Below are 15,432 nucleotides of genomic sequence, written 5' to 3' on the forward strand. Positions count from 1 at the left end.
TACCAGTAATAATGATGATGATGATGTCAGGAAGTTGCGATCACCACTGCTTGTATTCGTATTTCATTCTTACAAATTTTATAAAATCTATCTGCACTTCTAAATCATTAATTTCCACAGGAAAAAAGTCTGTCTTTTTAAAGGGTTTTTCAAAGTTTTCAGTCTACTGGGCACGTGATGATAATTGCTGCTCTGTTCTGCTTAATGATAGAGTCCTTTCCCTGTATAAAATAAGAAGCAGTTTCTTCCCCAGTTTTTATTTCTTTACACAACTCAGAGGCTCAAAGAAGATAATTACAAACAATGCCTGAAGAATGGTTCAGTTAATGTTAATTTATACAACAAACTAATTACTACCAAATGGTAAAAAAATCACATGTGGAAGTTCCTGTCTCCCACGCACACAACTAAACCAGCAACCATCTGTCTCAGCCTGGGAGCTCTCAGTGACAACCGAGGAAAGCGAGGCAAGGGATGAATCCAGATACACTAGCTGCTGCTTCTGACACAAAATCATGGCATTTAAACACCAGGCTCTGTATGGTGATCTTAACTGTGGCATTTTTCCTCCTTTCATTTCTAAAACAAACAAACAAACAAAATACTGGCATCTATAACTACCTCTCTGTAAAAATTTTATCTCGACCCCAAGAATTTAAGATGAGGTCTAAAATACTTCCATCTATCAGCTGTAATTCTTCCTCCTGGCAACTTCTACACAATACTCTTCTATAATGTCCCTAACATACTGCCTATGAGAAAGCATGAGGTGAGACAGTCTTTGAATCTGCTTACAGTATGTTAGACATCACAATGGAAAAATGCGCTTTTTTTGTTTCAACATTTTTTTTTTGCAACCTGAGAAAGCAATTTTCTCCAAACCCTTGAAAAATCAAAGTCAGTACAATTGTTAAACACTCTCATGGGATGCTCATTAAAAGCTGACAGGGAGAAAATAGCTGGGGACAAATCCTGAAGCATTTGTTAGGTTTAAAGTCTCACTGAATTCCACGTGAGTGTTACTTTATTGAGGACTTCAATACCAGATCCTTTACACGAATAAGGACCTTGGCATTCTGATTGTTAATTATTCTTTGATTAGCTTGCATCTAGTGAAACAAACTAAACACAATATTATCCCCTAAGCTCTGTTCAAGAAATCTCAACTCCAATATTCTCCTCTCCCTGTGAGATTAGAACTCCAACAGTCATCAAAGAAAGTGCTGTACATGAATAGGAGCAAAATATCAGCGTTTAGATTCACAATACAGATTTCAGAGAAGGTTTTTTCCCTAACAATAACAACTAAAAATCTTTCTATTTTTTAATAGAAGGCTAAATTCTCGTATTGCAGAATAGGCTCTATGCATCCTATTTAGACCAGGACCCCCACTTATGTCTACATGAACCCCACGCCACTGGCAAATTGTAGCCTTATGACTTTATTAGAAAGAGACAAGCCAGGATAAGGTAAAGACTGAAGATCGTTTAGTAAAGACTAAATGTCTATGAACTTGTGTTTCTGGGTATCTTTTCACAAAGAAAGAGTATGTTTCGGATAGTCTGAAATGATCACAGAAGAGGAACAAGTGTTACAGCAATTTAAAACAAGGTCCCTGTAATCTCATATTCATGAAGTAACACAGCCATTATGTCTACATGGCAAGAACAGTACCGACAGTTTAAATGAAGTAAACAAGAAGGGATCACAAGAGAATCTACATAACCAAACAATAATGTCTAATTATTCCTCATTCATAGTCTTTAACAGAATTATTATATATATAAAAAAAAATTACAGGAAAATGATTCTTGCAAACAGCCAAAAGCACAAATTTTTACATAGTAAAACATATTCACTGAAGTGAAGGAGGAAGAAAGGAAGAAGCAATTTTCTTGTCGCTCAGCCCTATTTTGCCTCATCTTTTTTTTTACCATTAGGTTACATCATCAAGAACTGCTCTCTATGAATGGAAACTTGGAATCTTTCATAAGGATTTCACTTCGTTTCACAAAATTTTCACTTTTTTTACGTGCATATTATAAAAGATTAGCTACTATTTAAGTTTTCATTCCACTTTTAGAGTGGGGAAAGATAAAACAATCACAATCCCAGTATACCACGAACTGGACTTTGCTCTAACAAGTGAACTATGAGAGCTTTTGACAAGGAGCCCACCTCACCACCAAGTGCTTTATCAGTGAGTGGGATGAGACAGAAAAGGAAGGGTCATTCACTACAGTGTGTGTTGCAGAAAAACCTGTGTCTGAGGGGATGTTCTGAACCTCTTGCAGTCCTTGGGCTGTTACTGACGTCAGGCTTCTTCCCTCCTCTTTCACCCCAAGTAGCCTCAAGCAGGCTCTCTCAGCCAAAAGTCTGCCTCTAATTTTAGTTCCTACTCCTGGCACATGTTGTGTCCTAGATCACTGAAAGCCTTGAATTAATACACTAAGACCCAGTATTAAGCTAAAGAACCGACAGCTTTATGGAATGCATTCAGCCTGAGAGGAAAGCTACCTGGGATTGCCTGAAGAGTCCCAATGCCCTCTTCTAGTAGGAACAAGATTTTTTAATAAAAAAATAAATCGATCAAACAAACAAATCCCTGCTAGTATTTTCACTATCCCAAGATTAACCAGATTGCAAAGATGCATCCTAAGGAAGAAGAGACAGTCTGAAGAATACTAGAGCACATCTTTTAAACTCTCTTAGGGAGTTTTACTGAAAAGCTTACAAAAATTGTCTCCCTGTTTCATTTTCCCATATTGGTGCCTGTTTACGCAAATGCAGAAGCCATGCTTCTCCACTTTTTGTTTTTTCACCTGTTTTCATGTCTACAGAAACCTGTCTACTAAAAAAGCTGAAGCAGATGAGTTAAAAAAATAGCCATACACTGTGTCTTGTTTGCTACTGAAAATACTTAGCAGTGTAGTGGTTGGTAGAGTTATTCTGATTTCTGGTGAACATTTATAATTTCCAATATTAGCAGATCAACTGTTAGGAAGGACATGTGAGAAACCGAGGATGAAAGGCAACTGGCAGCTGAACTCACTCTAGCACTTTCATGGCAGTTTGCTCCATGTTATGTTTAAGGCATATGGCCAGGACAAAACCAACAACCAACAAAAAGAGTTCACACTAGAGAATTTGGGAAAATTTTGCAGTCTGGCAATGTAAGAAAGTACCTCTAATTATGCTGTCTTCTTCTCTTCTGTGGGGCCCATTACTTTAAAATACGGGGTTATGCGTGCCATATAACATCCACCGGGTACTTGTGTTCTCCCATTCAGTAACATGTCTAGCAATAAAATACTGGTAAAAATGGTAATATAATAACATGACCATCTCAAAAGGAGTGCATTTTTTTCCTTTTCAGTAGAAAGAATAGGTTATTGCCTAAACCCCTATGTCATGTGTATTATTCATCTAATAATTTTATGGTTAGTTACAGAATGATTCCCAATGACAACTTCGTAATTCCTCTGAACTCAGAGAGGATTGACTTGGCCAAACATGCAAAGGAAGAATGCATTTTGCATGGATATGTGTCCTATACCCCAAAGCCTCACAGGAGCTGTGAATCAATTAGATGACACAGCAAGAGGAAATGCATAAAAAAGACTTAAAATAAAATAATCTTCAGTGAACTGTCTCCATATTTAGTTAAACGGCATTGCTGATTAAGGCTGTACATGAGCTCAGTGTGGAATCCAGAAATGTTGCAGCTGAAAATCATTAGCGAAAGCCTGCCGTCCTCTAGTTTCATTTTCATATATATTAATTTCACATACAAGGAAAGGGAACGATTTGGAAATACACTGCTTTATTTAAGTCTAGTGTATAGACATCCCAGCAAAAATACATTAATATGCTTTAGACTTTGCAGCAAGACAGTGATCTTACAGGATTGAGTGAATGTATAGTAATGTCTACAGTTGAAACTATTTTTCTGGTTAGTTGTTGACTTATTTGCCTTCCCCTCCAGCCCCTCCCCGGTGCTGGACTCTGTGGGAGATAAGATGCTCAGTTACTGAAATGGGATATGTGTTGTGGGCAAAACAGAAAAAAAAAAAAAAGGTTTAGCAAAAAAGGATCAAGGATGCATAAAAAACTGAGAGGCTTACTTCCTCCACGTGATCTTCGTCTCTAGACTATTTACCTTGAGATTGTGTGGGCTAATCTACAGTACAAAACTAATGCAACATTCCAAACTCTACTGGAAAAACAGGACACTTGGATAACCACTTCCAAATCAGGAGAGACACCTTCCTTTCTGATAAAGCTCTTGGACACCAGTTGTAACTTCAGGGCCGTATAAATCTTTAGCCGTGGTCAATTTTGCTTATTGGCAGTGCAATACAACTGTTTGGAGGTTTTTTTTTGAAGTGGGAGGAAATTTCCCCTTGGGCATACGGGCTGGGCCTTTGCAACTACATTTCCTAGACATTTAGAAAAGATTTGGAAGTAACGGCCAAGTAGCATGTCCCATTCACAACCAATTGCCTATGATTGTAGGCACAGATGAAAACACTGCTGAACTTCAGATCCTCTTCCAGCTGTCATCTCCTGTGCTTCTATTATTTATTCAGAGATTCAATAATTTAATTAATTATGGCTAAAAGGCTCAGATGAACAACTGAGGTGCATATTCTTCTCTGCATGTTGCAGTGTAAAAACATGTGTGCTAAATTGCTACTTCTCCTGACAGGGAGAATCTGACTCCCTGCATCACACATCTGTGAGTTTCAGTGCTGTATAAGCTAGTATTTTCTATCCCTTCAATAAGCAAGCCTGGGTGCTAATTCATCATGCACTATATTACTTGGATACAAGTATCTCACCTTCTAGGAAATACGAGTTTCTAGCAATTAATGACTGCACAGATTTGTTGTTGTTGTTACCTTTTAGTTCTCTTAATAGTACTCTTTCTAGGAACAGGCCTAATCCCTGTCTGTATAGGGATAAAAAACCAATTCATTTGGGTTCTTTACAAATCCTGTATTGGGTCAAATGTTGCCTTCTTAAAGCTCTTGCGTATTCAATAGGAATTGCGAACTTAAATCTGAGAGCAGAATTTGTCCCACATCGTTCTGAAGTGTCTATTAACTCTCCCACACACAGAAATAAATCAAGACGAGATTCCTCTCAAGCACAATGAGCCTAAAATATAAACCATGCTGCTCACAACGGGGAGACCAGGAATTCAACTTCAATCATACGGTTCTCTCTTCCTCCCTCCAACTCACATCAGTAGAACGGAGAAGACGGCAGAAGGCTCACTAAAACCCAGAGATGGGGCCTCCACAGGGCCCAACCAGAGTGCAAGCCTGCAGGAGCCACAAAAGGTGCATGTGTTCCCTCTTTCCAGAACACCAGAGTTGAGACATGCAGTAGTACATCTCATTCTCTCTCTGTCCACTTTGAAATTAATCATTTTCCTCCAAGTCGAACGTTCCTTTCTCCCTAACCCCAATTCTTCCTTGCACAAACTTGGGAGCAACCACTCCTGTTTACACCATGCCGCAACCCCGCATTGCCACCTGTCAGTCAGAGCTCCATTTGTCTTTGGGAGAGTGAATAAAGAGGAGGGGGAAGGAAGAAAGCAGGAGGACCTCTGCATTGATCAAAAATGTTTGGGGTGGAATGGAGAGGGGAGGAAGAGGGGGAGAGAGATGGAGATAGATTAGAGGGTAACAAAACTAGAGAGGAAGATAAACAGAGCCAAAAAGAAAAATGTCGTTTGTTCATTTAAATGGCTCTCTGCTCCCAAGCCCTCTGCATGACTAATGCCACGCTGTGGTGTGTAAACCTCTTGGGCACATAACACAAACAAAGCATAACTCGGCCTGAACAAACAAAGGCCTAAGCAACAGTGATTGAATTCATCTTAAAACAACAAATCAATTCTTCCCTATTAATGCCCTAAATACCAGCGTAGGAGCACTGTCCTGTTGTAATAAACAGCCATGTGTTCAATTACCGTCTGTTTTCCCAACTACTGCTCTCTTTAGTAATTACACCATGCAATGCATTCTACATTGACATTATATTAATGTGCTGGGAGGAAAGATCTTAAATACGAATTAAATCAAGGCTAAACATCTCAGAGAGCCTCACAAGTGCTAACAGGGCATTCTTCAGCAGAAAGCACAGACTGATTTTTCTCTTCGTTCGCTTTTCACTTTCATCCCCTGGCTGAATAAATAAATGAGAACACAAGCTTGAAAGAACTCTATTGCCCCAAAGACTGCCACAGTAAACCTTTCATAAGCTCTCTAAATGTCCACTTCACCTGTACAAGATCACGGCTCAATAAGGACTGTTTCGTAAGTAACAACTTACGTCACATCAGCTAAACAGCGACGATAAAAACCCTTGAACAACAGACAGGTGACAACAACGCAAGGCAAGAAAAACAAAAGCAGAACTTTCTGGACCGAGACAAAAGCAGGAGAATAAAAGTTTAAGAAAAGGTTTCTTACTCTTTTGCAGAACTGTCAAACAACTTCTATTGACTACTGAATAGCACACAGCAAACAGACCAAACAAAAGATATGTTGAAAGACGTATTTACTTGTACAGGGCTCCTTCCCCCCACCTCAACCTTTCTTTCCATTTCATATACACCCACACTGCACCGTTTGCATTGTGTTGTTAAATAACCAATAGCAACCCAGATGAAACAGTGGAAGGGTTTCTATGATGCTGTCAAGCACCAGACAGATGCTTGGCAGTGTCAATATGGTTCTTTACATTTGGGTTGTGCCAATGTTTGAAGTGAAAAATAAGATAGGAAGAATAAGAATAATACTTTGAGAGAGAGAGAGAGAAAGATGGCAAAAAGTTAGTGCATGGACATGCAATAAATTTTTAAATCAAGGGAGCATCATCCTACCTGCTGGGTTTTACTTCAGCGATTTGAACTGTTATGGAAACAGATAAATAAAGCTTTGCTTTTTGCCAGCGTACAGGATTGCAAGAATTTTAATAGAAAGTAAAATAAAATTCTGGGGGTGTAACGACTGCAGATTTCTAGGTCTTTTAGAATAGACTCATAGGTTTCTGCTGCAAAGACATGTCAAGTATGTCTAACATACAAACTTCCAAAGTCTGTTTCAAAATAAAATGCCGTAGGTGCTGCAAAACTTTTCTGACTGAGGCTTCAGAAGACATAGAAATGTGCACATTTGTAGGAAATCAAATTCTGAAAGCTCTTCTGACTAAAATACAGTTTACCCTCAAACCCACAGCACATAACATTCAGATACATTTAAGTGTCTTTGTAACAACTGCTCATTTGTCCTCCTCAGGTCATTAGACTAAAAAACACCCCAAAAACCTCTCCAGGTTTTGAAAATCATTTTTGTTTCACTAGTTTGAATTTTTTCATTTCAGCTGCCAAACCATGTCAGGGGAAAAGCTGTTTCCACCTGACCCAAAATGTTTTATTTAATCCTAATTGAAATGTTTTCATTTCTATTTCAGATTAATCATCTTAAACATCTACAAACAAAAAATATCATTTCCAATCAAACATTTTGTCTAAAAATGTTGACCGTTCCAAATTTTCTACTATTTTTGGCTAAAATCAACTAGTTGAATTGCTAAATGGTATCAGTCCTAATTACTATTTAACAGGTTTTAAGGTGTCCCATCCCACTTCTTCTTTACTCTGTTTTGAGTGCTTTTTGAATTTATATATTGCAGTATAGTATAGAAATCACACACACATAGCACATTTTCTCCTCAGGCAATGCAGAAACTACAACACAATTAAACTGTATGAGAAGAAAAGATGATCAAAGGAGCTTTATCTTCCCAGTACAGCTTATTTACACTGCAAGAGATACATACAGTTGTGTAAAACCGGCAATGTTCAAACTACCTTAAAAATATCAACGTTGAACAGACACGTAACTAATAAAAGCAAGCAACAGCTTCAAACTTAAAGAGTGTTTTTACTAGGCTACTTCATTAGCTAAACAAGCAAGTGGGAGTTGCTGCAAATGTTGGTCCTTGCCATACTAGAGGCTTTCCCTCGCTTGGTAAACAGAAGACACAAGACAGCCTTGTGAATAGCTCATGGCACAGACTGAGATCTAAAGCTAATCAGACAGGATGACAGGTCATCTTAATCAACTTCAAAAAGCCAATCCACATGCTCGTCCCAGCTCCTCGCCTCTCTTTCCCTGATCGCTCTCCCGCTCATTTGGCCATATTTTCGCCTTCCCCCTCCACTTACTTCCCACAAATTGTGCTGTTAAGAAAGAACACAGGGAGCCCTTCAAGTCTCAGCATCCTGGGCGCAGGTGGGGGGGAAAACTTTGAAGTGAGCTCTCCACTAACTCTAGAGCTGGCCGTGCCTCCTCCATAAGCAGCTCTTATTAAAAAAAAGACCAAGTATCCACTAGAACAAAACCAAGCAGGCCTATTTAATTAGGGCAAATGCTTGATATCCACTTCTTCATGTTAAACCACACAGTCACACAAGCCTGGGAGGTCTGATTAATTTTAATATGCACGGTCGTGACAAGCGCCTCGGGGGTAAGAGAGAGGGAAAAAAAAATCCCACAAACCCCACTAGCTCAACAAATCGGTTTCAGCTAAATGTTGTGTATGTTGCCCAGATTAAGATGTTACTATTCAGCAAGGGCTTGAACCTTTAATATGAGGGACAAGAGGCCTGAGAAACAGGTGGCTCGCTCTTCACTCTTGAATAAATGACATCCCCAAAAGCTGCGGCACATAAGCACACAGAAAGAGCTGGCACACTCCCTTATGTATATTTGTATATTGCCAGTCTGGGTCAGAGGTTTTTCTAGCAGTGATGCAAGGACTGAAATAAAGCTCAGAAGGCTAATGGCTTTTCTGGGGGAGGGGGAAATAAAAAATTAAAAAAAAAAAAGAGAAAAAAAGAAAGAGAAGGGGAAAAAAAGAGAGCAAGAAAGAGCAAAAAATGAAGGCAGACTGCAAACTGATCTAGCTGGAATACAATGGGGGGGAACAGGCACGCCAGAACGATGCAGGCTAAGAGTGGCAGCAAGTTTAGAAAACCCCTATTGAAATGAATTATGACTATTGAAGAGTCTGGCTACCTGGGAAATTAGGGGCAGGCAGGAATCTAAATAATTATTTTGCACTGTAAAAGATGGAAACTAAGAGATCAAGCATTTTGCTTTGCCTGCTGCTTGTCCAATATTATGGAGCAAACATACCCTGGAAGAAAATTTTAATTACGGAGATCCATCAGAGAAGCCTTTCATTCTGAAAAGGGAGGGGGAGAGTGAGTGCATCTTCTCTCCAAAAGCACAAACTTCCTGAATCTTATTTGACCATAATGCTTTCTTCTATATTTAAGATGCTGTATCAGCACCTCAAATGCCTTTATCAAAAGAGAAAAGAAAAATCCAAAAGCTACAAACCTTTGAGGATGTAAGCAAGAGAGACTTGGAAGGGAATCTAAGCAAATTTTGAAAACACCCATTGAAATAAACCGTGACTATCAGGCTAAACTATTAGGAAGGAAAACACTTAAAAACTGAAGGTAACAAATGAATAAACTACACTTTGAGCAAGTAAGAGCTGGCAGGGCTTTAAACTAGGCTACCTCTGTTCTAGAGTTAAAGCGCTTGTTAACAAAGGTTTAAGCTACTGCAGCATTTAACAGTGTCTTCTCTTCACATAGGCCTGTTTTGTAAACTTCATCTTTTTTGTTGTTTTAAACTATTTTTTATTTTTATCAGCAGTATAGGAATGCACATTTCCATATGGCAGGGTCTTTGAAAGACGCGCATGGAAGTTTTATGATAGCCTGCTCTACAAGAAAAGATATATTTTCTGGTGACAGACTGCATAGATGAACATGGAACCACAATGCACTTGAAGCATCCTTCCACAGCAGCAGGAATGTATGAACAAAACTTAAAAGTACTCAACTGCAAAGTATCCTTGTTTGTCCTTCAGTAGAACAGCATTACAAAGCCTCTTCAACAAGTACTTTGTCAAAAGGACAGTGAAAAACCAAATAAAAGAAATTCAAACCTCAACCAATTAGAGTATCCTTAGGCTTTTCCCGAATCTGTTCACTGTATTTCTTCCCATCTCATCAGTTGTGATTTGAAAACAAGAGTCTGCATTTCAAAGGCCTCCCTTCTTGTGCCCATTAGTGGTCTGCTTTGGAATTTATGGCTTAAGAAGAGGGAGACCTCTTGATTTCTTTACAAGATATGTTGATTAAAAGTTTGATAATATTAGGACATATTTTGGGATCTTATTTCAACTAGAGAACCTGAATTCAACATGGTTCACTTTTATAGACTACAGAACTGCTTAAACAACAGCCATTTAAATTACCACAGGAACAGGTCTTATGATTTATAATGTAAACTTAAACATCAAACACAAATAGCCTTTGGGGGATGTTCAGAAGACAAAAATCATGCCCGAGAAGCCTTTCTGATCCTTTTCATTCCAATGAAGTGATTACTCACAGTATTGCAGTATACTATAATGCATGAGGCTCTAGTACTCACATTGCCTGTTAAAGCCCTGCAAACATATATATTACCTGCTTACGAAACACTTAAGATTAATTGTTCCTGCTCAGAAGACCTAAGGACTACTAGACGGAAATTTTGGAGAAGGAACAATATGAAACACTACATATACACAATTCTTGTGTGTGCATGTTTACACATATATGTATGTCTAAATATATATAATACATGCATTTTATATACACGTATATCTGTGTACATGTATTTATATAAAATTCAAAGCATTAAGTGGCAAAACTGAATTGAGCTTCAGAGGTCCTTACTATAGAAGCATGCACCATGCAGATGAACGAGTGCACCCACAGGTGCACATGCCCATATGCACAGTCTCCATGGTCCTTTTATCCAGAATTCCTACAAATTCTGCACAATAACATAGATCTGGCCTCAGAAGATGAAGCATGTAAGTTTTAAAGATAAACAGACAGATACATAACCTGATACAAACAAATACTGCCAAAATGGAAAAAGAAGATTGATTCTTGATTAAAAGTTAGGAGATGTAGAAACAGGGAGTACTCTGGCTTATTCTAAAAATAGGAGAGAATTTACTTGTTTGTCTATTTCTTTTCCAGAAGCCAAGCCATACGTTTAGAGGAAAGGCTACACAGATTTCAGAGATTTAATTTTCCAGAAGTGCAGGCCATAAATTAAAATACAGCAATCCAATCCCATTAATAGTGCAAGAAAAAGCTAAGTGGTTGCTTTGGTCTTTGCTTTCATGAACTTGTGTCAAGCTCAGTGACTTCAAAGAGATTTCCATTTCATTTCTACAAATGAGGAGAACAGACAGACAGAGAGTCTCTGCCATCCTCTGATGCCTTAAGAAAACAGAAGAAAAACATGCCTGTATCTCATTCGCCTAATGATTTTAGCTGCAAAAGGAATCCCATGGTCGGCAGACGACCCTCAGGGCAAGGGCTTGAGGTCTGTCACAGTATATAAGGCTTCTCCAAACCCACCCCATTATCTTCATTATTGTATACCAGGAATAAAAGGGGACTGACTCCTCTTCTGAAGTTCAAGTTAGAAAGGACAGAATGTTTCATGTAAAATAACACTGTGTGACTTCAGTAATAGGTTTATGCCTTTGGGGGCCTAATACCAAAGCTGCATATAAGGATTTTCTGCAGAATTTGAGAGAAGAAAAATGAGCACTGTATTAGCAATGAGTAAAATCCCACAAGTTTTACATTCACTGAAATACTCTGTGTCAGCATGACTCATTGTCAATCACATACGTTCATACAGCAAGAGTAAAATGGCAAGTTTAGGGGTTAAAAAAAAAAAAGAGCACGGCACTTTAGAGCTAAGTATAGACCCATATGTAAAAAAGAAACACATATGCAAGGAGGAAAAGGAAGTGACAAGCTTTTGGAAAGTTCTTTGGAATAAGTAGGTAACATGACTTCCTACAGGGGACATTAACCAAGGGCATATATACAACAAATCAACATGGAAAAAATTTATGTGAAAAGCGATGCTTTCCTGTCAGCTCTTGTGTGGGTACATGTATGTGCTTACATACATGCATACATACATGTGTGCATTTGTGCAGCCTGAGCAGTATGTTTTGTAACACTGTAAAAATCCTTGTTCTTTACTGACAAAACTTACGAATTTTTACTCTCACTTTCTAAGAAATACAATTTAAGAAAACCATTGATTTTATATCAATGAAATTTCTTAAAAACAGTCAGACCTGTTATCAGTAATTTGGAATATCTCACTTGTCTTCAAAACCCATTTAAGAAAGAGAAGTCCTTTCCCTGACTGCTAGAAGGTTTCAATCAAGACCTAAAGTTGTCTACTCAGCCCCTTTTTTTCCCAGTTTTGAAGAAACAGGCCATTTGAAAGGCTGCTTCAAAAGCACATTTCCCACAGTAATTCAGAAGAGAATTTCAAACAATAAAAACAAAGCAAACACAACCCATTGTACAAGTTAAATAATATATAAACTTTTGAGTACATAGAGAAATGAGAATCTGGCTCATATCTGGTCTTCGAAAGATTCACGGGATATTGATTTAATTAAACCTCAGCTACTGGTGCAAATGTTTCCCTTTCTTTCCAAAGGGAAATAAAGTATTGTGCTACTGTTGTTGACATAATGCAGTAAGCTTAACCAAGACTTTTGGTCTTCTCCTACAAAGCTCCGCAAACTAGCAAGACTAAAACTTATTACTGAAATACAAAGTGATCATGCACTGTTGAATCGTTACCTAGATGTACTACCAAAGATTCCCAGTTGTAACTTATCTTATTCACAGGGAAATTCATTAATATGCTAATTACCTGACTACCAGCCAGTGATGACTGACAACTTTACTTTAGCACTACATGAAAAAGAGGTGACAATAAGTAGATTTTCTGGTGGAATTCCAACAGAGAAGACATTGTGCTTGCAGTAGTACATACATCTTTCAGGGAAAAGGAGTCATATTTGTAGAGGATCTCTAAGAACAGTCTTGCCATCTGCACCCAGAAATATGTATTTTTTAATTAGCCACTCTAAAAACAATCATGTTGGCTGAAGGGGGAGGGAGACTTGTCAAAATGATGCATTTGTCCCTCACCACCTCTCAATGCTCTTATGCAAGTCTAATTTTCTTCCTAGCCAGCTCACCTCTCTGGCCTCCTTTTGTTTCATATCCCATTTCCCATTCTCTTCTAACTTCTGAACTTTTGTTAGTTTGCTTTTAAGGAGAAAGAAAAAAAAACCCCAACCCAACCCTTTCCTATTCATTTTTTCCTGGATGGGGAGTAAGCAGAGACATAAATATGGCACCCTCATAATGATTTAACTAGAGCTTAATGAAATTTTCATCACAACCTGCTGTTCATTTTAATGGCCTTTGAAACAATAGAACAATGGCTAGAGGGAAGAAAAGATTTTCTGTTGCACGCATTTGCAAAGCCCAACATTCAGTTGCTCCCCCTCCTCTCTCCCAATCTCTTCACAAAGCTGTACATCTTTTGTTTGTACTGTATATTTTCATTTTAGTAGAGCTGACATAATGCACAAGCTCTGCAACCGTTCTCATATCTATCTGTAGCCTTTCCTTAATGGAGCCTGTACGGCTTGTAAAACCTCATACTCAACAGGGTATTTATACATTGCCCAGAACCCCTTCTTCTTTCCTCTCATATAAAAGTCTGGTTTCCTTCGCCCCACCTCATCCATACATAGGAAAGATCTTTTCCATTCAGAGTCACAAGGGAGGTCACGAAACTGACCATTAAGTCAACCTTAGTGCGAAATGAAATGCTATATGTAATATTAAAAAAATTGCTTAGACAAAGAATTTGTTTCCCAGCAGACCCTTACTGCATGCTCATTAAAGAAGACTAATTTGTAGTCCTCATGTCATGCTCATGTATGTGACAATGTGGCTGTGTTTGTGTCTGTGTTTTCGTTCCAGCATGCAGGTTGTCCTAAAATTTTCTTGGAGGTGCTATCAAGTCATACTTCAACACTGGGGTGGGCTTTGAGGCCCATGCTTTTAAACACTTGAAATAGATTTCTATAGCAGAATAGACAAGTGTATATGAAAGTAAAGTCATACTACTGTGCGTTAGAGAACAAGGCTCTGTATGTTCACACAACATCAACTGGCTCACAGTCCTCTGAAAATCTAGCTGTAAATATGCATGCTGGATACCTATGGAGAATATAGTGAGAACTGCAACTTCCAGTCAGGGGTCTGATTGTGTTTCACATAGGCAGGAATGGAAAAATCTTATTTAAAGGAAAGCTGTTCTGTGGCTTCTAAGAGGAGAAAGGTTCTGTCTTAGTCTCAGCCTACAAAGCACAAGCAGAGCACGACTGAACATACTGTCTCAAAAAGAAACGGATTCTCCAGAGATTATACCTATATGCCAAGATTGAAACTTGGTGGCCAGACATAATGCAGAGAAAGCCTGTACTATGTCTGTTTGTATAGTACCTGCACTACAGATAAATAGAGGCTGACATGATAGCACATGTTCCATACAAAAGCTTTAATGAATTTCAAATTTAACTTCTTATCTCTCAAATAATGACACACCTACTAGATCATTTCACAAAAATATTGACATTGCTGATAACTCTGCTTTTTGCTTTGGAAATGGGGAAAGAGAGAGTAGTGGTTTAAATGACCCCCAGGCTGTTAAAATTAGTGTTCATTTTGAGGAGGTTGCTGTGTCTATTGCAACTGTGACAAAAAGACTGCTATGTCAGACAAACACTCTCATTTGGGAACAGCTAAAAATGTTAGGTATGATGAGATACTGATGAAATCTCTAATGTAGACAAGAACGAGGAGTTCTTTACTTCAATTCTGCTGGTAAGAAAAAGCAAGCAGAGCAGAAAATGGGAAGATTAAAAAGTATACATATCCAAAGAATCTGGAGAATAGAAAACAAACCAGAAAATTTTGGCCAGTTTCCCAGGCCTTACCTTCTGGCTCATTTTTGATGAGCTCTTCCATTTTTCTTTGCTTAAGGGTGTCTACAACATCCGCTAGGCTCCCTTTACGCCTTTCAGGGGTTCCCAGGGCTGTGCTGGACAATGATTCTCCACTCTGACGCCCACCTTCTTCTGCCTTCAAGGGTGAGGTAGATGAGTTGTGCGGGGCAAATGAAGACATCACTTTATTGCCATCAACTTCCTGAAAGGGAAAAAAAAAAACTGAGATGAAACATTTCTTTCTTTTCTTAAAAAAAAAAAAAAAGATGGAAAGAAAGAAAAATCCTTTGTTCTTTGAGTTCACTGCTGTTTGTTCTTCTGTTGAAACCTTTAAAAAGGCATGCAATGCTTCAAAAACACTCAGAACAAAGCCTATCCATAAAGCATAAACTAAGATTACAGCCTGAAGTGAACACAGATCAGCC

The 15,432-nt window shown here is 38.4% G+C and overlaps 1 protein-coding gene across 17 annotated transcripts in view; it reads right to left on the reverse strand.

Annotated features, from left to right (window-relative positions):
- SOX5 (SRY-box transcription factor 5) overlaps nt 1–15,432 on the reverse strand; it is a 644,656-nt gene that overhangs the window by 210,267 nt on the left and 418,957 nt on the right. For all 17 annotated transcript variants that reach the window (XM_030478980.1, XM_030478979.1, XM_030478981.1 and 14 more), the window contains one exon: nt 14,999–15,209. In XM_030478980.1, coding sequence (XP_030334840.1) covers nt 14,999–15,209 — 211 coding nt within the window. The remainder of the gene's footprint in view (nt 1–14,998; nt 15,210–15,432) is intronic.

The sequence above is a fragment of the Strigops habroptila genome, chromosome 3 (genome assembly GCF_004027225.2).
Source record: "Strigops habroptila isolate Jane chromosome 3, bStrHab1.2.pri, whole genome shotgun sequence".
Classification (NCBI taxonomy): domain Eukaryota; kingdom Metazoa; phylum Chordata; class Aves; order Psittaciformes; family Psittacidae; genus Strigops; species Strigops habroptila.